General features: G+C 42.4%; 1 protein-coding gene across 2 annotated transcripts in view; it reads right to left on the bottom strand.

Annotated features, from left to right (window-relative positions):
- Gli3 (GLI family zinc finger 3) overlaps positions 1–25,440 on the bottom strand; it is a 271,582-nt gene that overhangs the window by 182,597 nt on the left and 63,545 nt on the right. For both annotated transcript variants that reach the window (XM_060372711.1, XM_021640081.2), the window contains exon 3: positions 5,277–5,519. In XM_060372711.1, coding sequence (XP_060228694.1) covers positions 5,277–5,519 — 243 coding nt within the window. The remainder of the gene's footprint in view (positions 1–5,276; positions 5,520–25,440) is intronic.

Below are 25,440 nucleotides of genomic sequence, written 5' to 3'. Positions count from 1 at the left end.
TAAATCTATCCTCAAAATCTACAGATAGAACTAACTGCCGTTTCTCCAAATGCTACAGTAATTTCCTCAGTTACCTGGTTCCTACTTTCACTTACCATCCATCTCTCAACCTTCATTAGGAAAAGTTCAAATGCAGAATGCTAGAATTATCACCACTTTTGTAACGTTTTAGTCACCTTGCAGGTAGCTATGAAATCTGGAATGTAGCTGTGACAGTCTATAGCAATGGTTCATTGTTTCTATTTCTACCCTGGGTTGCTGGAAGGAAGCACAATAAACTTTTGAGAACACAGAAGAGAAGCAAAGTGTCTTAGGCTCACAAATAAGAGTTATGCACCAGTTTGGAGACTCTGACAGCTTCACTCCTCCCCTCCCCACACGGCTAGGCAGCAAGATAGTCAGCAAGGCCCCCAGAGAATGACCCAGCACCAGTCACTCTACTTAAATAATCTAACATTCAGTACGGAAACAAAACCTCCTGATTGGCTCAGTAGCGGTTCTCCAAAGAGGAAGAGACAATCTGGATGAGGCTGGAACTGTGTGCTCGGGGAACTGTCATTCCCTTTGCAGTTTGGTCAACACCAAGCTATTCATTTCTGCCTTGTAGGCATTTTCGTCTCTACAGTCTCAAGATGACAATTGCACAGGAGAAGAAATGTGAGCAGGTGCATATATTAAATATGTAAAATACACATCCTCTTCCCCCTCGGTCAGAAGATGTATTTCTAACAGCTAGCACAAAGACAGACAGGTGAAAAAAAAAAAAACTTGCATGTGCTTTTTAAAATTTTTTTAACAACACAACACTACAAGTGGGCTCAGCACAATAGCTTTCCACAGAAAATAAATGCAAGCCAATTAAAAATTCCATTTCTTTTCGTTAAGCTAATTCCTCAGGTTTTGCTAATTAGCAACTAATAGTTCTGTCATTTGAGCTGGGGAACGTAAGGGAGAGTAGCAGTAGTGTGTTTTCAATCCAAGTTCGCATGCAAGAATGCATCATATTTTCCATGAAGAATTACTGCTTGGAAGCGGGGGGGGGGGCACTGGGGACGTTTCACAGGGGGAAAAAACAGTCAGTGCACAACTTATAAAACTATGAGGGAGACTTGAACTTTTGGGAAAAAAAAGGAACTCTTTGTGCCCCCTTTAACAAAACTGAGACCTTCTATGACATGCTCAATGAATCCAACAAACTTCACACACGGAACCCTACAGGGGCAGCTACAAAACTACACTCTTCACAGTGAGGAGGAAGACAGTGAGACACATGTTTTCTGTAAAAGGGAAGAAAATAAAAGTTAGGTGTCAGTCAGGGTACAAGGAATGCTTGAACTATTATGTCACCTGCCTTTCCAGGTTTATAAAACAATAAATGTATGGCAGTAAATGAAAGCAGCGGGTGATGGTAGTTTGAAATATCTGGAGGGGAAAGACTCTGCTCCGCAAGCTCTGGGCAAGAGATGGGCTCTCTTAGCCTGACTCTGGTATAAGCAGATAGGGTTCCTAAATCTAGGATTCCCCCCACCATGGTATCCCAAATTATAACACGTGAGTGATTCTGTGGCCAAGAGGCTGTCAGCACCACATCATGCCTGAGCCATGCAGCTTGCATGCTTATTTTCCTGCCCTGATATACAGCCCATCCACAGCTAGCTACCCTTCATGAGAGAACACCCTACCCCACCCCACTGCGTGGATTTTATTCCAAACACATGTTGGGAATGTTTGAAGTGCCCGCTATCCCTGGGCCTTCTTTTTTTTCCTTCTCTTTTCGTATTTTTAAAGTCAAACCCACAAAACCTAAAATACTTTGAATTCTGCCTAACTACAATTTGTGAAGACGTAGCACTGCATACCCAAGTATAATAAAATCTTATGCAATAAAAATTTTACATATGTCCTTCTGAAAAAAAAAAGATTTTTTTTTTTTAAATTCCCTTTTCTGGTCTTACAGGAAACCTACCCACACTTTAGAAACACAAAGTTAGCGTATATATAGAAGCACAAATTAGGCATTTTGAAAAGTCTACATTTTCCAACCACAGAGAATTGAAGGAATTACTGAGTTCGGAGCCAGCCACACTGGCCTGGTGGAGTCTTTTCTATCCAGCTGTCTCCAAGAGCTGGCACACACAGGAGAGAAGAATGAGTGGCCTACAGAGATGTGACTGAGCAGTGAGTGAAAAAGGCCTGCAATGCACTCGGAGCAGGGAGGCAAGCTTCACCCACAAGGAACAGAACTGGAATAAAATTTTATGCCTCATTCAGATACATTTTTTAAATTCTTAGGACATTTATTACCTTCAGCTCACATTGGTCATTAGCTTTGCCTGGATAATTAAGTCCATGTGAGGGGTGCAGACTTGACCATAAACACTTTAACAAATGAAAAAGAGAAAAAAAAAACACACTTGAGATACAACTAGGAGACTAACTAGCCCAACAGGGTTCTAGAAAAAGGCATACCCTATCTGATGCAAGTTGAGTTTAGAATCTTTTAAGCAGTTCATATCAACAAATAATACTGTACCTTTTTCTGTGTTTTTACTTACAACTGTAAAGTACTTCCTTCAATAAATTTAAAATGTTAGGACCTCTCAGACAAACTTAAAAGCTTCTCAGTGTCTTCACTTACAAAGTAGACAAAAGCCTGAGGAACTGGGGTTCAAGGAGAAAGCCTGTCTTTAGAAGTGGCACGGGGCATGGGTCTCGCCACCCCAACTCTTTCCTCCTTAACTACAGCCCACTTATTTTCTGATGTGTGTATATAGACAAAGGTGCCCAAGTCTGTCAGAAAAACAAAACAAAGCAAACAAAATACACTGTGAAGAAACAACATAGTTTGGAGAGTGATGGAGGGAGAGAAGTAATGAAGGGAAGACACAGAAGGAAGAAGAGCAGAATGGCCTCATAAACTAAGGCCCCTAACATGTGCTCTTTTTAGTAAGATTTCATTTCATTGTCTCAAATGCAGAACCCCAAAGCACAGACACTCGTGTCCTTACACGTATTTGAGAGCAAAGAATCGATTCTTGGGAGTCAACACACTGGGCCAATGTCACAGTGCTGATAAGCGAAACACTGGAATCTGAAGCCAAATCTGTGCAGTTTTTCAAGACTTTCTGCACAACTATGTATGTAATGCTCCCAAGTTAGGGAAACCATTGGTGGGTACCTCAAAATTCACTTGCCAAGGGGCTACAGGCAACAGATCTAGATCACAGACCAGAACTGTACTTTAACATCCATTTGTATGATACCGTAGGAAAACACAAAAATAATCAACCTACAAGTACTATATCCTCAAACCAGAAGAACAATAAACGGATCTAAATCACAATGAGCTCTTCAGGGCATGATTAGCTAACGTTACTTTGTTGAGCCAGAAAACGGGTCACACAGCCTGCTGAGTGAGTACAGGGGTCCTGGGTGAAGGGAAAGCCAGCCCCCAAACGATGGAGAGATGACTCAATGGGAAACTGTTAAGACAAAGAAAGCAAGAACAAGCTGCAAACTGGACAGAAAGTTAACGGTTCCACTGCCATCAGCCAACAGAAAGAAGTGCTCATCAGCTGTCTGGACTAATTAAACACCTCACTAATTAGTGGGCATCTGGAAAAACACAAAACAAAACAAAACATCACTGTGATGGGAAAAGCTTGTGTTCACACAAAAAGACAAAACACTGCAAGGAGCTTGTGGTCAGGCATCTAGGCTGGATGTTTAAAAAAAAAAAAACAGTAAGTGCACTTAATATAAGAGTATATAAATACAGGTAGGGAGTATATGGGAATCCCTGATGCTTTCTGCATGAATGATGCTCAAAGGGGACTGCAAATAAAAACACAATGAAAAACACTTCAAAATGTGATCAGAGAAAAACATCCTACCAACATCATTTGGAATCTTCATTCCTAACAGTCAAAAACAAAATGAAGTAAGGAGGAAGGAAAAACAGTTGTTCAAACACCTCCACTCTTACTTCTGCATCTACAGACACCTTTTCAGTAATGGGACCAATGGGCTTTTTTTTTTCTTTCCAAGAAAAGCAGTTAATTTTTTTAAAAGCTGACCAAAAAGGAAAAAAAAAATCCAAGCAAAAATTTTTCCATGCTTCTGACCAAAAAAGTGCCCTTTTTACTTACAAAGTATTGCATCCCACTTTTCCCAACAATATATTCTGGTGGGGAAAGCAGTTGCTGGGACTTAAGGTTGCTGCAAGACGCTTTGATCTGATGAGTGAGTGTTCCCCTTTGCTTCCAGGCAACTAATGAAGGGATGAAATTAGCTTTTATCCTGGGCACTTTCCTGAGCAAAATAACACGCTCTAATCAGCTGTCCTCACTAATCAGTCATCTGGCTAATGACCTTTTGCCTTAAAACACTAAAATTTCTGAATGATGTGGGAAAAGGGAAACACAAACCAGTCTCCCGCTCTGGAGCTCAATGGATCATCTGGAATTGGAGGCAGGAAGGTTAAATGGCAAGCCTATATCCTGGCAAGGTGATAAATCTGTAATCAGGAGCTTCCAGCTTCGCCACCTCAACATGACTTTCATTACTACAGAGCCAAATTATGTTCTTAAACCAGAAACAGGCCTGAAGTGAACTCAGCCCATTTATGTTTACCTTATAGTCTCTCTTTGAAAGAACTGTCATATACTTATGCTCAGGGACTTGCTCAATTTCATTAATTCTGTTAGGACTAGAAAGGCAACTTCCAATGTCTCTGGCAGGTTCATAAGGAGAGTGGGGCTCACTGTAAAGACTCCCATAGTAACAAGTTGGGCACTGAATTGTTAAAATTAAGCATGGGAATAGACAAAACCATTATACCAAAAATCATCCCAGAGGAGACAAACTGTACCAAAAGCTTTCAATGTAGCCTGCTTTAATAGTTTCCCACCCTCCAACCATTTTTCTCCAGCAGCATCTCTGCACAGACAGAACATACCTGGCTCAAACGCCAGCAAACACCTATGTGGATTCACAACAAAATCATCCTCCTGAAACGCCCCCCCCCCCCCAAACACACACACCCTGAAAAGCCTGAAACTGCTTACAAGAAACTGTCACTCTCTAAAAGGAACGGATGAGAAACGGAAGTAGGAAAAAACCGTAAAATTAAACTTCTTTTTTTAAATAAATGTAGGGTCAATAATTCATACAGCACATGCATACCCACCACACAAGCGCGCACACACACACAGCTCCCCTCCCCCGCCCCGCCCCATGTCTCCCAGAAAAAGTTCTAATTGGCAGGAAGCACTTACGGTAGTGAGGCTCCACGTAACCATTCCGGGGGTCCATGGCGAACACAGTTCCACGATAAGGGAGAGAGGGCTCTGCCAGATGTGGCAGAGATCCATGGATCTCCTTCTTGATCAGTGAGGCCCTCTCATCACTAGATGTTGAGGGCTCCTCACTGATTTTGCTGAGCCCCTGCACACTCTGAGGCTGCATAGTGATTGCGTTTCTTCTCTCTCGGTGATAGGTCTGTCCAGGACTTTCATCCTCTAGAGAAAGAAGAAAAATGAAAGACTTTAGAATCTACTTTAAGGAACAATAAAAAAAAAAAAAAAAAAAAAAGAAGTCATCACTATAGTTCTCCCTGTCTCTCTGTTGGAAAGAAGTGTCTTTGTCCTTTGCGACTTACTTTGTAAACTACACACCTGTGGTGGGATATTTGCAAAGCAAAGTTGTCTATGAATGACAGCCAACGTTACAAGTGGATGGATAAAGCAGGAAATAAGCTTAAGGTGCAAAGTAGCTTGGGGATGGCAAGGCCATGGAGATTCTCCTCAAAACACACCAGGACCCTGCAGGTCCCACATGAGGCTGATAGTTTTGCCAATCTCAGATCACAGATGACCAGGTTCTCACTGCCTGTCTAAAGAAACAAAACCTTCAGGGTACTGAGAAGTCCAGCTGCTTAGTGGGGCTCTGGGTGGTTCTGGAAATGCTGGGCCTTTGTTTCTCAGAAGATGACCTATTAGAGAGACGGCCAAGAAATGTGGGGTTTGTTTTTTCTAAATCTGTTTTGTAACACACCAAGAGATTTAACAAGGCCAGAAATGAAACTGAAAGCCCCCTAGAGACCAGGGCCAAAGGTGTGAATCACGAGCAGCACAGAGCCTCCTAAGATACACTTCAAATGTCTGCCCATACATCAAACCTGGGAACCAAGTGGGAAACTCAGTGGGACTAGAGGTCCAGGTGGAACAAGGCTGTGCAGGTAAAGGGGGAAAGTCCAGGATGTTGCTCCCTGCCATGCTCTAATTGAAGTAAGACTCTGGTATGATGTGAGTCCAACTCCTACGAAACAGAGTGAAATTCACATGCAGCTCATTTCCAGATCCCTAATACTGGAGCTGCCTTTGGTCTCTAAGAACGCTCCATGTCTCCACCACCCTTCTCTGTGAATGTGACTGGATGACCTTTGCTAGAACTCATGCATAAACTTCAACCAAACTGGCTATCTGAACCCATGGCAGGTGGATTCATTTGCCTGTTAGATTCACACACAGTAAGCTCTGCACCCCAGGCAAACTGCACTGAGCCCGCAGTTGCTGCTCTGGCAGAAAAAGCTCACAGAAACAAAGCTGTATGGGTACTGCTTAAATACCTAACTCAAAAACTTCCAGATTTATGATCCTTTAAAAAAAAAAGTTAATTCTGTGGGAATAAGTAATCACAGTTGAACACCTCAGAAAGACTGAACACATCTCAATATGTAAAGTTCTCTTCCAAGAAATCATAAGTAGATGGAGCTACCTAAGTGTCCCTGCACCAGGAAAGCTGCTACCTTCTAATGCTCCCGCAGCAATTTGTACGCAGAGCTGTGTGTACTATGTATCACGACAAACTGAGATAACAACCACTGTTTCACCTAATACAACAACAACTTCGGCTCATTTGTGTGTAAAGCTTGAAAACGAATGCTGAGTTATTTTACCCCAAATGCCTCGCAAAGCTTGATGGGGTATGCGGGGGTCTTTACAGTGAATCTGCTGACTGCCACAAAGCAACTGTGAAATATTATTTTAGTATTGTTTCGTGCAGATCCTCACCTGATACCTCATAATTAAAGAGTAAATAACAGGTTTAATCTATCAAATAACAACTGAAACCCACAAAAAAATTGAAATAATCCCAGATTTTCACATTGATCTTTGCAAAAGTAATTCAAATCACTGCTGTTGGTAATCTTAAGAGAAACTACCAAAAATAAACAAAAAAGAACCGTTATTTTTCTTCTACCTCTTAATACACTCAGGCACTGGTCTGCCCTGCAGGTTCACTAGCAGTGAAGTTACAGGCTAGAGCAAGGACTCCAGTTATTTTTTAAAAAACAAAACAGATGGTGTCAAAAAAAAACAAAAAACACTGAAACTAACAGTTTTATGAAGAGTCCTACAACCTTCAAATGGCCCAAGTCATAGTTTCTACTCACTTGTGCCCTGTAAACCCTTCATCTAAAATTGCAGGTTGAAGTTAACCTGGAGACTTAGAGCAGTGAGGGGCACATTCTGTACAGGGGCTGTGACACACATAATTAGCATTTTCTTGGAAATATGTGTAAGCAAGTTCTACTCATCTGTCCCAGGTTTAAAATAGAGGTTCCTTGGCTTGATCCTACCAGAAGAGAAAAATTTTTTTTCCTTTAAAAATTGCATCCCTAACCATCAGCTCTGGTTCTTGTTGGCAGTGTGTCTCCCTATAATGAGCATGTGAATGCAACTTCACTCACACCTGGAGGGTTAGTATGGTCTCCGCCCTGTCAGGCCCTTTCAACCTTCAGGGAGAAAGAAAGAAGGTAGAAAAAAAAATTGGAGGCACCTCTTAGCATAGTAACTTTGCTAATGAGAATTAGCCCAACATGTGAGAAAAGGTTATACAAGCTCAAATAGTTAATACGGAAAGCAGTGAAGGCATTCCCTTCATAAAGTTAAATGCAGGCAAGAATGTTTTCAATATAGAAACTTTCATCAGGAAACCCTAACTTTTATTACGCAGTTGGCGCTGTGACCTTGTTACTCAACAACCCACTGCCCCCAAATGCCAGAAGACACATGCTTCGTGGATTTACCTCCCGTGCTGAGTTGCTTTTGATGAGCATTCAGATGAAAACTTGACAATACACATGCTCCCAAATACACACAGTGAAGAGACCAGAGAGTTCTGTGTATACAAGGAAAGCACAACTCCCGAGCAGTATTGCCGCCTGCTCTTATAAGTTTAGCAACCACTTCTGCATGCCAAAAGATGAAAGCTGTCTCATCTCATTCAGCTGAGGAGAGCTGTTCAATAAAGTTTGAGAGTCAGTGCAGACAGGCTACACCAGGCCAAATTATTGACAGAAACATACTGTCCACCATGGCAACAAGCAGAAGTCAGCAGCAAAAATGTAAGCAAACAGCCCACAGCTCCAAGAGCATCTGCCAATGGACTTTTAACAGCCAAACACAAGCAACTGAGCTTCCCTGCTGAAAAGCTGCAAGCTTGGGGGATCAAACTGAAGCATGCCATTCTCTCAAAACTTTAAGGGAGCAATTACTTCAAATGCTGCCATCATATCCTGCTTGGGACATTCTTTCTGTCATCTGTGCTTAGGTAGACCTGGATGAATCCATGCCCAAAGACAGAGCTGCCCGAAGTACCCTGTCTTAGAAACTCCTCCAAAATCAGCCAACATGGAGTTACAACTTAATGCCAGAAACTCAGAAAGAGCAAATCACTGCAAACACTGTGCAGCCCATTATCATGAAGGTCTGCAGAAAGCACCGGGCTCTATGAAAGAGGACTCAGACACACACTCCTTGCACAGTTGTTCACAAACTCCCAGGACACAGGAGACATGGTCTTTTTCACCTAGTATGCAAGACATGTGTCACGCAAGTCTTTCCATGCAAAAACAAAACTCCACCAGGCATCTTTAGGTAGAAGACCTCCATTCCCTGCAAAAATGGATGCTTGGGAGCTTAAAGAACACCTGCTTGTTCTTCTCTCCATTAACACCCATTTCGCTCTGTTGTTGAAAACCCATTTTAATGCCATTACTCCTCTCTTGCCCCCAAGCTATAAAAGCTATGGGATGGGGGAGGAGAGGGTGGTAAGCAAACAGATGATACTTACAACTCAGTCCCTGGGCTCGGGCTAGCTACTTTCTATAAACTTCTCCGTGAGCTTCTCTAGCTGTATGGCCCCTCTAGGAACATTCTCAGCATCCCTTGGCCTTTCTTGCCTCTCCCTCTTGCAGGCAGTGCGGCTCCCATTAGAGGAATTAAAAGTGGTTGGAGCCATGCTAAATTTAACAAGCTCATTAGTATTCTTCGCAAGTGCTTGGAAGTGAACTCTCCCTATTCAAGCCTCCCTCTCCAGCAGAAGGGTCAGGCGGGTAATCATTAAATCAAACTAATGTCACCCTATCACAATCGGCCCCGGAGAAGGAGGGTTTATTATTTCAGTTTATGCTAAATAAACGGTTTTACAAATGGTCCCCAAGCAAGGTCAACAGCAGCTTCAATTACAAGACAAACTTAACAAGAGTTGCTATAAACCAAGTACTCCATATTGACTTAGGGACAGTCTGGACTCCACATATTGCCACTGGCAGGATTGTACAGGAATGCACATTACAAAATAAAGGAAAGGGTGAGCTTTTTTTTTTTTCCTTTGCCAGAATTTGCTACTGCACAGCGACTCCTCATTCACCTCTCTCCAACCAGCTAGCCGCTCAGCTCAATTCACCCCACACAAAGGCTGGAGCCCAGACCTCAATGGACCGAGTGAAACATGTTCAAAACTAGGCTCTCTATTGTGACTGAATTTCTTAACATCTTTTCAAAAAGCGGAGAATGCCTTGAGGCTAAAGGAAGAAACAGGCTAATGGTGAATTGGGAATTCTGAGCAAATTTCAGAGCCCTTTCCTCCTAGCTTTTGAGGTTGAAAGCAAGCTCTTTCCTTTCAAGTTTCAAAGTCCTTTTTCCTCCCGCAGTGTCACAGAAGGATTTGAAAAGAAGGTAATTGTGCTCGCAGTCTCCCTGATCAGAGCTTACGTCCTATTTCTGGTATTTCGGAATACTTCTTGCAATAATAGTGCATATAGCTCAATCCCTTAACCGGCCTGCACTTCGCAATTGCTCATTAAATGAACAATTGCGGGTATAAAATGCCTTTTATGTTCAAGGTCTGGATATAAGATAAGCATTCTAGGATTCTAAATTTGGTTTACTAAGGAAACTCTCTATCATTAAATTATAAAAACTCAAGTCAGAATATCAGGCTTTCCCAGAAAAAGTAGCACTCAGGTTGCAGTAAGCCAAAAAGATGGGCGGGTGGGGGGTGGAGAGAAGGCACCAAAATGTTAGGGGGAGGCAGGAAGGAAAAGACTTCTGGCCAAATGAGATTTTAACCAGAAAAGAACACCACCACCACCACCACCACCGTGCTCAAGGTCTGAGTCCCTGGTAACCCACACTTTCGATGCCGAAAGATTAAAACACAAGCTGGAGCCCGGTAAGTAACGGTGATCCCTGGCCAACAAGCACCTCTCCTTCAGGGAAATAAATACCCCTTCACTGCCATCATTCATGGCATCTCGTGATCACCCCACACTCTCTATCCCATATGGTATGGGAAGAGAAGGTATGGGGCCCCGTGTCCAGATGGAAACCCTAGGTCCCAGGCAGTAAGTGATGAAGAATTCATTCTAGCTACTCCTCACTGAACTCAAACAGCCCTGTTAACAAGGAAGATGTTCTCAGGTAGGATTTTGGAAGGATGTACATTTCAAACCCACAGCAATTACTCTGATATTTATAGGAAAGAAAAAAAAAAAGAGGATGTTTTCATGCAAAGGAATTCACTTGGATACTCTCCCCATTAACATTTTGCGACCCTCGGTTCATTCCTTGGAAACACTGAGAGGGAGCCAACAGACAAATTTATGTTCAGACACTGGGGTAGTGTGCCTGCACACACACCATCCTCTCCAGGGTGGAGGGCACGTGCAGGCCTCCAGGCCTCCAGGCAGTGAGGACCAACTGTTCCTGCGCAGGCAGGCAGACTCCAAGCTCTGGGGATCCCACCCTCCAGTCCTGTCCTTTACATTTCCTGCCCAGGCAACCGCCTCCCTGTACTTGAAAGGAGCATTATTTCATTTTTTTTTCCTGACTATGCATTTGTTGCATCTTATCAGCTCTTCTTTCTTTCATTATTTACATGCCGATGTTCTTTGAATAAAAACCAGTAGAACCCAAGTCCTTGCCTCCCCTTCTCAGAATTCCCCACAGGACTTGGGCCAGAGAGATAGCAGAAATAAAAACAGAAGAGACTGGGTGTGTTGATAAGTAGAACAGGCTTATGCCAGGCAGGGAGAATACAGTTCCTATAGATTTAATACTAGAATATTCCCTCTCTCCCTGTAGTCTGCAGTCAGGCCCCAGCTAGGGGCTCAGGAACGCCTAGAGCAGAGCTTGCAAAGAGGCTGAACAAACAATGCCTTCTCTAAGAACATTGCCAATACCCTTGAGGTCAGTCATTGCCCTTGCACTGCTACACATACATCTCCCATTGACAATGACGGATGACAGAGGGAGGGGCCCAGATGGATCAAGAGGGAGCATTTGCTTTGTTTGCAACCTTTAAACCGCACTGGCAGGCCGGCAGACTGTAGAGGGCTACAGCAGGATTTGAAGCTTTGGAGAAATTCAAGTGACAGCCTCCCAAGGTGATGGGTACCTCGCTCCCTCTCCTTTCATCAACCATGGGGTCTCAGGGCGAAAGCAGGGGGGGAAAAGCAAGTGTCTTCCATCACAGGCACCTATCTCCATTGTTTGAACATTTCTAATGGTCTACGTTAAACAACACTTCACTGGACCTTCGCTGGTAACTACCTGCTGCAAACACAGCAGGTCTGTGCTCAACCCAATGCAACATTCTTACCTCAATCCCCGACTGCTTAGTTTACAGAGCCCCAACTAACTTTGAAAGAGGCCCTTGGGATGGCAAAAAGTAGACAGAGAAAGATGGGAATTTAGGTAAATGAAAAAAAAAATTACCCTAAAATGACTGGCACCTCCACTGCAGCAGACAGATCTTATGGTGGGCTCAGGGGGTCACGCGGCTGTCTTTCTCATAGATGACAACAAAGATAAGCAGACAGCATTATCAACTTGAGTGAGTCCTCAAGCACGCCTGCATCCTACCAAGTCTCCACTGCTCAAACCTCTGAACTGTCTAGACTAAGAGGTTTATATGCACAACCTTGCCCTTGGGAGAATGCTCCTGGCTGCTGATTGCAAGTCACTGTGATCCAGCTGAACCTGCATCCCATGATGCTAGCCAACATTCAAAGTTCTGGAAAGACAGCACCAGTCAAGCCCCACATGGCCCTGGGAACGCAAAATATGAACAAAATCATGCCCTGGAGGGGACCTGGAGGGGTCCTGGCTCCCCTTAAAAAGGAGATGAGAGCTTTTTTAATTCCCAAAGAAGACCCTACCTTGAATTAAGAATTCTAAAGCATCGTGAAGCTTCTAGATGCCTATTCTAAACCTGAAAGCCATCCTCTGCTTACAGTATGAGGTCTGAGTGACATCAAAAGCAGTACAATAAATTCCTAAAGGGATCAAAATTGTCCCTCCTGCTTAATACTGCACTTGTGCCTATCTGCGATAGTCTGCCGACCACAGAGAGGTTTCACTGAGTTGGGTTTTGTCTTCTATAAGGAGAAAACTGCAGTTTCTTCCTTCCCTCACAAATACAGAGCTGAGCATAAAGATTCCATGATGAGATTCACAGGCCACGACATAGCAGAACAGCAATCAGCCTGTTCACAGGCTGGAGAGGCAATCTGCTGCGGCTGCCTACAGCACCTTAAGGGAAACACAGCGCTGGGTGGGGAGAGATCTGAAGCCTGGTTTTCCTTCACAGCAGGAGGGAATAAGCTTGTGTTTTAGCAATCCCAACAGCAAGGTCCTATTTCTGAACCATTCTACCACTTTTTAAAATTGTAGAAATGAACATAAGCTTAAGTGGTATTATCTGGGCTAGATTTTGTTTGTCTGTTTGTTTCTGAAACAGGGTCTCACTATGCAGCCCTGGCTGACCTGTAACTTGGCATATAGGCAAGGCTGGCCTCAAACACACACATCTGCCTGCCTCTGTCTCGCAAGTGCTGGGACTAAAGGTATGCATCACCATGTCTGGCTTTTTAAACATAACAACATCAATTAATTTTTACTGCCAATGTTTATAACTAAAAGTAAAGGCCATTTTTTCACTTCTCGTTTAGCTGTTCATTCCAATCATTCTTCACACGAGACAGGTCTAATACATGGGAATACCTGCTAATGCTCAACATTATCTTAATGCACCTGCTCCATGATGTTAAGATTAAATACTCAGTTGGTAAATCTGACGTCATTCTATTTTATAATTCAAAAATATATTATTAAAAATTAAAGTGATTAAGACACTCAAAAAACCATGCAAAATGCAACAGATTCAATTATGCAAATACTTATTTTTAATATTAAAGATATTTAAAGACATGATTTCTCCATATAGGCTTGGCTATCCTGGAACTTACTCTATAGACCAGATTGGCCTCAAACTCACAGAGAGCCGCCTGCCTCTGCCTCCCGAGGGCAGGGATCAAAGGTATGCGCCACCACACCCAGCATTTGTTTTGTTTGGTTTTTTTTCCATATTTTATCTTTGATCACGTGTCTGTTCGAGGTTTGTGCACATGAGTGCCAGTTTTTGAGGAGGCAAAGGCACTGGATCCCTGTGGCTGGAGTTATAATTGTGTTACTCCAATTGTGCCTGATATGGATGCTGTGAACTGAACTCAGAGCTGCTGCAACAGAGGTTCTCAACCTGAGGTCGAGACAGCAAAATAGCAGTTAAGAGTATCAGCGAAATAATTTTGTGGCTGGGGGCCACCACAACATGAACTGTATTAAAGGGTCACAGCATAGGGAGGTCAAGAAGCACTGCTCTGGAAGAACGGGGAAGCAGTCTTCACTGCTAAGCCAGCTCTCCAGCTACTAATGGATTGTCTTCCTCAGTTGCCAGCACACTATCTTCTGGCATTGCATCTGAGACTCTTTATCATGATTATAAAGGTAGCCAGACTTCCTGGAGTAGTATTTTGTACGGTCAAAATAAGCTAGGAAGCTATCAATTCACTTATATGGAAGTAGTTGACTTCACGCCTCCTTTCCCAGGTTTTGAAGCTCTGGTGTGTTTCTTTTGGTTTTTCCTCCATATAAGTTTTTTTGTGCCGCTTCTGTGAATACAACTACAGATGCTGAAACTTTCAGGGCAAAGCCAAACTAGACAGTTCCTTCAGTATTCCCAACCACTGAACTCTGCCTTTCATTACTGTCATGCCATCTAACTGAACAATGGCATTTTTCTAGTGTACAAATAAAAGAATACTAAGTTTAAAGATTGATCTGTACAAAGAAAAGTTTTAAAGTTATATATTTATATAAACTAACTTGTTATATATATAAATATATGTTGTATATATATGTGTGTATATATATATATATATATATATATATATATATACTTACATATATATGAAGTTAGTTTTTACAAATAATGTCTGTCAGGCTGGAGAGCTGGCCCAGCAGTTAAGGTCACTCACTGGCTGCTCTTCCAGAGGTCCTGAGTTCAATTCCCAGAAAACACATGGTGGCCCACAACCATCTATAATGAGATCTGATGCCCTCTTCTGGTACCCTCATCTGCCATGCAGGTATATATGCAAATAGTGTTCATATACATAAATACATAAACTTTTAAAAAGAAAACAAAAATGTTGACACTCCTGTTATTCTGAGGACCTGGCAAGCACACACACACACACACAGGAAAAATTCCAACTCGGTTATCTGAACAGATGACCTCGTGGGTGACCTAATATAAGGAATACATGGCCACTAAGTGTCCACACTGACAGAAGAAAAGCATCCTCGAAGCATCTCATATCACAATACTACAATATTCTCTGCATGTGGAAATGCTGCTTAAAATAGTTCTTGTTCTATTTGATTCAAAGTATGTCTTAAGCAAGCTAGCAAATTCACAGCAGTTCAGATATCTATGACCTCATATAAGGAAGACCTTTGTGTAAAATCTGGGGTGTCTATAGTGCATGTTTTGGTCTTCAGATTGTGTAATGAAAAAACTTGAGCATATAGTGGCATTATATGTTTAAAAAATTTTTACACGTTGCTACAAAATCAGACCCTGTTGAAAACTGAATTAATACATTAAAATAACACTATTATTGTACTCAAACAACAGCCTAGGGGACAATGAGTGGGACTTGCCTATGCTGAGTCAGCCTCTGGACAAAGGCCAGGTACAGCCTAACTCAGATTTCTATGACAAAACACCCCTCTGGCTATGGCTCCTTGAGATCTCAGCTATGAAACTGCATCCTCAGATGTAAAGTACACACCTTGCCAATTATTTGGGCTTTTGCTAAATTTATATTTGCTTTTTAATCAGCATACAGAGTACGGTTTCTTTATTATGACATTTTCACAGGTTCTTAGTTTTGTTTGATCCTCGCACTCCTGGCCCCTCCCTGATGATAGTCTTCTGTCCCTAGTATTCTCCCTTCCACTTTAATATCACATGTCTACTTTTACTCTCTTCATTCCTCCCCTAAAGCTTATTTCTTCCATTATCCTGGGCTCCTTTTCTGGGCTCTACACACTCCCACATAACTATACTGACAGTAAAGTTAAATGCTGGGATCCACACTGATAACACACAGTATTGTCTTCTAAGCCTGGGTTAGCTCACTTAATATGTTTCCCAGCTCCCTCCATTTTCTCACAAATTTCGCTTTTCTTTAAGCCTGAATAAAATTCCAGTGTGTGTATGTAGCACATTTCATTATGCATTCATCACTTACTGAACATCTGGGCTGACTCCACTTCCTGGCTATTGAGAGTAGAGCAGCAAGGAACAAGGATATGAAAGTACCTTGAAAGGCAGATCCTGGTTTTGCCACAAACTCCCCGTTAGTGGCACAGAAACTGTGTCTAAGAGAAGAAAGGGGCAGAAGCCTAACTTCTCTCTGGACATACCTGAGACACAGCCAACACAGGATGCGCCGCCATCCCCAGCAGCCCCACCCCCATCCCCCAGGCAAAGTTCAGCTGGGTAGAGCAGACAAGGAGCAGATGCAATGCTTGGCTCATTGCCCCCTGCAACTGAGATTGGGCAGCAGGACACAAGCCTGGTTTTCCCTCCTAACTTTATCCCCGAGATCCAGAAACATCCAGGAGAACATAACATCTCAAACATAACAGGAATTTTAAGAAAAACCTAACAGTAACCGTAAGAGCAATTAGGGAAACAAAGAGATTAAATTCATCTGCTTTTCTAAAACACCAAACAATTCCACCTCACTCATTCTTCCTTCCGATTGTTTTTAGAAGCCTGCCAACTAAAATCTATTAGCCATGCACCAGTTAGCGACAGCTAATATTTACTTAAAGGCGGTAGGAAACACCTCACCCGTCTTTTTACCTCATTCTTCTGCGTAGTTCTTTTTACAGGAAGGCACTGTCATAGTCCTCACCAATGAGAGGACATTACTTACCCAGATCACAGGCAAGGGCACAGCAGAGCCCCGTGTCCAGATAGTCACCTCCAAAATCTCATCACCATCACGGTGTTAGTCACAGTGAGTCTGCGTTTATTTTCTTAGGATATGATGGAATGTTATGACACTCAGTATAGTGTTTTCCTTGATCTCCAGCAGCACGAGAAAGGCACTTGTTGCATGCAGCTTACAGAGGGAAGATTGAAAGCACCCCAGTCCGGGGGCATCGACAGGGACCACAATCCCAGTCACACAGCCACAGGAGCCAGGCCACAGCTCTCCAAGAAAACCCAGCTAGGAAGACTCCACTCACCTACTAGGCTACTGTGTTTCTAAATTGTATTTAGAGTAAACACCTACTTATATACTCAATTTCTAATTAAAAAAAAAATTGAGGTAGTGTGTAGATATAACTTGAAATTTTTTCTATAGATTATTTCTCCATGTTTCTATATTTCCCAGCTCTTTTAGGATAGAGAAAGACATACCTTTTTACTTTCATTTTCAATTCTATGTATCTCAAAAGAGGTTCAGATTAAATATACACAAATTGAAAAATTATGTCCTGAAGCCTTGCTTAGAACTATTTATTCCACCTCTTAAATCTCTTCGACATAGTGAATATACAGTCAGCTAGTTTTACCTGTATTAATAACAGCTGTCACTGGTATAAGGTTTTATGTGTATTTCAATGAATTCAGTTATTTAAAGTTATATGACCGCTTCAATTATTTCAGATCTATAGACAAATACATTCCAAACAAATCCCATGTGTGTATAACGTTCCTCCTCCTGGCAATAATTGATTCAGATTTTACCAACCATCCCTGCAACAAATAATATGTAAATGCATTAGTGACACTAAGGTCCATCCTCAAAGCCATGACCTTTGCTGAGTACTCACACTGCTGGGACAGGTGGGCGGCACCATCACCCCGCCACTATTCTGATAACTATTGGGAGGCTTAATCGAGGTTAACCAACCTCCTTAACCAACCGGCTGTTGGCTCTGGTGGGAATGGATTCCCCTATAGTTGGTGTCTTGGAAACAGCAATGCTCAGTTACAAAGGATGGGAGATGACTTGGTCATGATGACTCATTTTTTGTGGGAGCAGCTCTGTCATAAAACAGAAGCGGGGGGAGAACTTCTTAGAGCCGGTCAGGGTAGCAAATGCCTTTAAACCCAGCACTTAGGAGGCAGAGGCAGGTGGATCTCTGTGAGTTCAAGGCCAGCCTAGTCCACAAAGAGAGTTCTAAGACAGCCAAGGCTACACAGAGAAACCCTGTCTCAAAAAAACAACAAAAATAAAATAAAAACTTCCTCTACCTAGCTTGCTCTGTCTTTCTATGTAAAGCCTTCTATTACATTGGAAGGCCAAAAAGGAACCCCAGAGGCTAACCACACACGGTTGGGCTAGCCTGTCTCTAGAAGCAAGATTGAAATGACCCTTTAGGTTTTATGACTTCCCCGGTCTTGAGAAGCCTGTTAGAGTGACAGAAAACAGACTAGAACATTATTCTTCAGATAAATGAGCGGCTAAGCTGGACTTTCTCCTGTATTGCAAATTATAATTATACTCCGGAGCACCAAGCGTCTTCTACAGAATCTTTAAAACTTTAGAGCTAGTAGCCTCGTGGGTACGTGAGGAGACTCTAGGTTCCAATCCAAACTCCGCAGCTTTATCGCAGTAGCATGTTTGTCTTTACTTTCCCCACTACCCTCTCTTGTCTCCTCTGCTCCAACAAAGTCTCCTTCTACTGTCACATATTTATTATGTGTGCATATTCCACCAAGAGAGAAAATAGATGAGATTTGTTTTCTATGTCTGGCTTATCTTTCTTATCTATCATGATCATCTCACGCTTCACTGATTTTCCTCCAACTCAAGATATCTGTCTTCTTCACTGACGAATAAAACTCCACTGTATATATACACATTTCCTCTATCCATTCATCTGTTGATGGCCATGGAAGCAGATTCCTTGTCTCTGCTGTTGTGAAAAGTGCCCTGGTACACACGGATGTGGCAGGGTCGTCTCCTGTGTGAATGTTATGGTACCGCTGTTGTATGCCAATTTAGATTCCTGAGTACACTCCTGGAGGGTTAGGGCCAGACCACACAGCAACTTTTGGCTTTCTGAGGATCCTCCATACTCACTACAAAATGTCCACATTCCTTCCACCAGCATTTGCTGTTGCTCGGTTTATGTTAAATATTTACGGGTGTTTTGTGGCTGGGCATCGCTTATGCACCTGATGATGCCTTTGGAGTCCAGTAGAGAGCAACATACCCCCTGAATCTGGAGTGATACACAGTTGTACGGTACCATACGGGTGCTGGAAATCAAACCCAGGTCCTTCAGAAACACGGCCAATGGCCTTAAACACTGAGCCATTTTCCAAAAGCCTTGTTTATGTTCTTGAGGCAGACATTCTTACCGGGATGAAATGGAATCTCAGTGTGGTTTTTATTTGCCTGATCTTCCTCAGCCTTTTGTAACTCTATAATTAACACACCCATTCACTTGTTGTTTTCTACAACTATAAAGGGAGATGATTAAAATGATCCTTCCTCTTCCTACTAGGCTATGAGAAAAGGACGCTTTGGACTTTAATAAATCTGTGGAATTATAAATTTCAAGTTTGAAAACTCCCCCGAGTCTCTTCTGCAGGGGTTGTTACTGACAAGTTTAAGCCTTCGGTAGGTTCAGCATCTTGCAATGAGAGGGACTCCTCCACTGCTAAGCTCTATTATTTTCTGGTCCCTATAATTCATTCCCACTTTTCCTCATGCCCTTCCATCCGGCAGCCTCCTAACTTTCTATAGTGTTTCCAGGTTCTGAATAGCTGTTTGAAAACAGAATGCTTAACGCTCTCTTCTGGGCGATTGTATTCCAGGGTTGGATGCAAGGAGAAGGATTATTTGGTTTGTGTTGAACATAACAATAACCCCGCCAGTTAAAGCCATGTGTGCTTTTCTGAAAGGCCATACACCAAAAGTTAAGGCAGCATATGGTTTCTACACAAAGGGCAAAGACTTGCACTTAGAAGCAGCTTTGCCTGGATTATATACCAACAAATGAAAGGCAGCCTCAAAGCATAATGCCGGCCCCCAGGAATGTGCGTCAAATCAGTAAAATACAAGACATCTACCACACACACTAAGATAATCATCAAATCATAGCAAAGTTAAGAAAGTTTGTTCTTTTATCAATCAAGCAAAAAACCGGGAGACTTCTTAAATTGTGCTTCTAGGAACTGTAACTGCCTCTTAAAAGCTATTTCCACTCGTGCGGTATTAAAACTAATAAGCATCTTTCCCATTTCTTTTAATAATGGCATATGCAATAGAAGTACAGCAGTGCTCCATTTAGGCAAAGGAGCCGGAGTTTAAAAGGACCAAAATTAATAAATAATAAACTTACATGGGCAACTTACCAAAAATAAAATCGTTTCATTCAACTTTTTACACGAGGCACATGCAGCACTTTGAAAGCAAAATTCTCATAACACAAACCTCTACTTAAAAACATCACTGCCAAGGGCTGGACCACAGCAGGATGTGACTTCTTCTCCAATTTATTTTTAAATGTTTGGGTACTGATGACATCAAGTTCCATGAAGTGTAATAAGGCAGCACGGCACAATAAAAGGGTTAGAAAAACCAGCTCTGAGTCTTGCCTCCAGTGCTCCTTCAGTACATGACCCAATTACCTTAAAATACTGCAGACTGCCAGCTGTCTCCGCTACAAAAGGCAAATGATAAAACTTGCCCCTCTTAATTCATAAGGTTTTCTGGCAGTTAAATATTCCAGCAAACAAAAGCAGCCTCTACCAGGGTGTCACTTTTGATTCAAGGTACCACAACAGTGACAGCAAAGGGACAGCATGTAAGTGTCCTGGCCAGATAGGAGACTCAATTTTCAGTCCAAAGGTTGACCCTTACACAAGTCACAAAACTGGCCTAAGCTACTACCTCTAATTCGACAAAATGACCGATCAGCCAATCTATCCTACCCAAGATCTCTTAGGATTTTACAGACCAAACTGGGAGAGAAAAGCTCTCATCCTTGACTAACAGAAGATCCAGCCTAAGAACCCATTATTATTCCAGTTGGTCCCTTAGATGGTTAACCTTGGTTTTCAACATGACTTCATCAAGACTCAAACAAGGAGCTGGGCACCCATGCTTGAAAAGGCCAGACTGACCGGAGGTCTTCAGTCTCCCATAAACAGATTTTGAGATGGGAAGACCCTTCTAAAATCTGGGCTACTTTCTGGGGGTGGTAATCCACACGGAAGAAGCAGCTTTCGCTTTTTGTCTGCTTGTCCTCCTGCTCACAGGCAAGTTCATCTATCCTAATTCCTTCACTGGTGTTAGAACATGCTTCTTAGGATGCCAACACAAACTAAAGACCAGCAGCTCTCCAGGACCCCCTAGGACCGCAGGACCCGACTGGCACTGCTAAAACATCTGGTCTTGTGAACCGAACAACTCTCTGACTTGACTCTTGGCCATCCAGTTACGAGACAGCCATTGTTGGAGTACTCCCACCACAGCCTGAACAGCACTACAACAAATCCCGTACTCATCCTATCGGTTCCATCCCTTCAGGGACATCCGACTCACATCGTCCCCTCTCTCATCCATGTCCCTGACGTAGTACAGGCCATGTACAAATATCCACACTTACTACAAGTATGCCTAGAATGTTGGTAAACTATCAAACTCTTCTCCACTTCGTTTTCTATAGTGACTTGAGACAATACATCTTACAACGACTTGGTTTTCCTGATAATTTCATTTTAGGCTTCTTCATAACCAGTATTTACTTAAAATGACTAGTAGGAGCTGAGGATGGTTGTTGACAAGCCAGAACCACCACAGCATGCTTTTGTACAACTTACGAGCCAAACGTGTATTTTGCAGTTTTAATGAATAAAAAAAATAACCAAAAACATTTTTAACGTATACAAGTAAGGGAAATTAAAATTCCAAATTCCAGTGTTCCCAAAGTTTTAATGGAGCTTATCCTGTCTTCCTTATTTTTATACTGTCAAGGGCCGATTCTGTGTTAATGACAGCAGAACTCAAAAGTAAGAACAAGTCGCCTGCACAAATCCAGAAACATCAGTCACATGCATTGATCAGCTCTCTGCAACTGTAATACCTAAGCAAACAGTTATCACAAAGTTTGCAGATTCTGATCCAAGATTCAGTTTGTTCAATACTTTGAACATTTTATATTGAAGAATACCATGATGGGGTACATGGCACAACAAAACTACTCACCTTGTGCCAGGAAGCAACAGAGGAGGAGGAGAAAAGCCTGGCATCCCACAGTCCCATGTGGGATTGGTTCAGAAGACCTCCCAGCCAGTCCCACCTATTCAAGGCTCCATAGTCTCCCAATAGCACCAACCTAGGGACCATTCCTTAAAGGGAAACATTTAGAATCCAAACAATAGGCCTGGCCTTTTGCACGTGTGCTCTCCCCAATGTAGCCATCTCAGGACAAACTAAAAAGAACCTTTGGTAAAACTATAGAACATATCTGGGAAATAACATATAAAACTACCATTTCCAAAGAACAGTGTTCCCCAGGTTAGAAGTTTGAGGTTGTGGTGATGTTCCACTTCATTGATGAAGAAAACAGATGGAGCACTGGACTCCCCGAAAGTCACAACACTACTCTGTCGGAGAGCAGATCCTTTCCCAACAATTCTAAAACTGACCATTTTATAATCTAGGTCAGCATATGCCTTTGCTAACAGAAAACATGGAAGCACGTACAATATTAAAGGTTTAAGAGTTCTTGTTCCCACCAACCTGGAATCTCCTGGCCAGACAAAGCACCCACGTAATCAGAGACCTCTGCCTTATGTCAAAACATGTGCCCCTGCGTTTTAAAGCAGGCCTCACCAACATCATTTCAACAAGCTGCCTCTGGTGGCCATTCTCCAGTCAGCTCATGCCAAGGATTCCAGAAGCACCTAGCACAGAAACCTGACCTTCTAAGACAGAGGTTCCCAACCTCCCAAATGCTGGGACCCTTTAATGCAGTTCCTCTTGCTATGGTGACCCCCAACTATAAAACTAATTTGGTTGCTGCTTCATAATCGTAATTGTGCTGCTGTTATGGATCATGCTGTAAATATCTGATATGCAGGATATCTGATATGAGACTCCAATGAAAGGGTCATTCAGATACCCCTTTTCAAAGGTCATGGCCCACAGGTTGAGAAACACTGTTCTAACACATGGAAACAGAATGGTGGCTACGCTGAGATTCTTAAAACTGGTACTTATAGACAAAAGAAAAAAGGAAAAAAAGACGATAGGAAGGTAACTGTTAGAAAGATACAAGCCTGAGAGGACTACACTTCTCAGGTATCAAATGTGGGTGTAGATCGTAGAGGAGACACTAAGATGACTTTATACATGGGAAGATCTCAAGTTCGAACTCTGGAAGAACTGGTCAGTCTCAGCCTGGCCCTCAGCCCTACTCCAGGATGCAGTGCTCCAGACAGCACAGTATTACAACGATCTGAGGCTCCACAACACTGCGTCTGTGGTTTAAGTTGAGAACATCTGTATTTTCTTTCATTTCTCTTTAATCCTTAATTCACATCTTGTTGACACAAATGGAAACTTGCATTTCTTGGCAGAAAGGCTTTAAGTTCAGGGGAATAATAATAGATAATTTCACACAGTGTTGCTGCCAAGCCATTCAAATAAGAATTCTTCCATCTGAATCTCCATGTCTGGTCCAGTTCTACCAGAGTTCTCAAGAAGAGTTGGCAAAAACGGCAACTAAAACACATAATCCACATGATTTTATTATTCCTGACAATTCTGTTAATTCTACTGTGTCCCTCTGGTCTACTCTGTGATGTGAGATACAGTCCACACAGGACATGCTACAAAATGACAGCATCCACCTCTGGGTCAATTCAGCAGGGTTGGCAGCTACCACAGCTCACTCCTGGCATGGACAGAGGGAAGCTGCCTTCCCAGGCTCTACTTTTGATTTCTGTTCCTTTTAATTTTCGTCCTGGGAGGAGGAGCCTGGGGGAGAGGCAGGAATCTCTCATATCTGTAACATGATCTTCACAACCACACCACAGAACTGTGCTTTCTAGTCATGTAACAACTGTATTTTCAAATTACAGACTTTCCACCCAAACACTCATTCTGCCACAGTGATCTCCTGCAATGAGTCACACTGTAGTCTTCCCTGTCAAGTGCCTCATAAATGATTCAAAATGTGATCAAAACGATCACTTTCCTCAGCCTGGGTCTCTTCTTCTTCTTGTTACTGTGTGGCCTAACTTGGGCCAAAGAGTTCTCTGCAAGGTTCCCAAGGAACCAACCTAATAATGGCTTCTTTACTTGTTACAACGTCACTCTTCCCTCACTTTGTTTTAGGGATTTCTGCTTTGCCTGTCTTTTTCTACCACTTAAACGTGAATGGCTTTAGTACATGCATTTCTGGATTTTTGAAAATTCCTTTCACCTCTGCACGGAAAAACTTGAAACGTACTGTCAGGAGAGGAAACGCGGGGGCAAAGTGTGCATAAACGTAAGTTACGACTAACTAAATCAGCAGAAGAATAATCACTCGAAGTGCCGCTGGCCTATACGGGTTAAGTTTTAAAACTTAGCCAGACCTGGGTTTAAGTCCACTTAAACAATCTACAGAAAAGTTTTGTTTTATAAATAAAATCTGTGTTTCCGGGAGCAATTTCATGTTTGCCAGAGACAGCACTAAGGAAAGGATGGCAGACCAGATTTCCAAATCACTCTAACATCCATTCCAAGGCCTCTGAAGATTCTCCACTTTACAGCAGGCCTCCCAGAAAGAAAAAGAACAAATCTGGCAAACTGTCTCGCTAACCACTGAGAACTGTCTGCTTTTAGCTGAAGGTTCTAAGAGCTAAAACAAGGCATCTGAGTTTCAAGGGTTATGAAGATTTTTTTTTATGTAATTCCTTTCTTAAATGTCCTTCTCAAAAATACCTATTCCTGAAACACAAATACAAAGCCAATTTCCCACAAGGACACTTAAAAATTAAGAAAAATGAGGGGAAAATGGATTAGCTTGATTTAACTGCTCAGGTCAAAGACATAAATAATCTATTTATCATATAGCCAATCACAGTCCAATGCTGGTATCTTTGGGAGTCTCTCTCCACCCTGAGGTGTGCCTCAGTCTTGCCTCATTGAATTGCTAGCCTTGAACTCCCCCCTCCACACTTTAAAAAGGGAACTTAAAAGGCTCCTTACTTATGAATCCATTGATCTGAAAACTGAGTACATTAATATTCTGGAAGACTCATCTAAAAGATGGAACCTCATTTTGCAAAGACTGTTCAAACCACAGAGGAAAATCCAACATACTACAGCACAGATGCTTTGAAAATCCAAACATCACCTATATTCTATCTTAATTTTGAACACAAAATTAAACTCTCTATGCAGTAGTTGAGACTGAAGTGATGGTAAGCTGGAAGGCAACACTCTTCACAGCCCTACTTCAAAATTACCTCTCTTCCCATGAGCATCCTGGGAAGCCCAACTGTCTACAAGGACAACTTTAAATTGTTTCACTCAGAGAGGAACCCCTCCCACTCATCCTCTGAGCCTGTTTAACCACCATGGGGGGCTGAACCCAGCACTATTCAGCTTCCTAAGCAACTGTTCGGTCACACACCTCCACCATTTAGAGCACAAGCTCCGTGAGGGCTGGGGAAAGAACTTGTTAGCTTCAGAGTCTCCACACACATTAAGTCCAG

The sequence above is a fragment of the Meriones unguiculatus genome, chromosome 19, assembly GCF_030254825.1.
Source record: "Meriones unguiculatus strain TT.TT164.6M chromosome 19, Bangor_MerUng_6.1, whole genome shotgun sequence".
Taxonomy (NCBI): domain Eukaryota; kingdom Metazoa; phylum Chordata; class Mammalia; order Rodentia; family Muridae; genus Meriones; species Meriones unguiculatus.
Note: the sequence above shows the minus strand (reverse complement) of the source record. Positions and strands in the feature narration are given on the sequence as shown.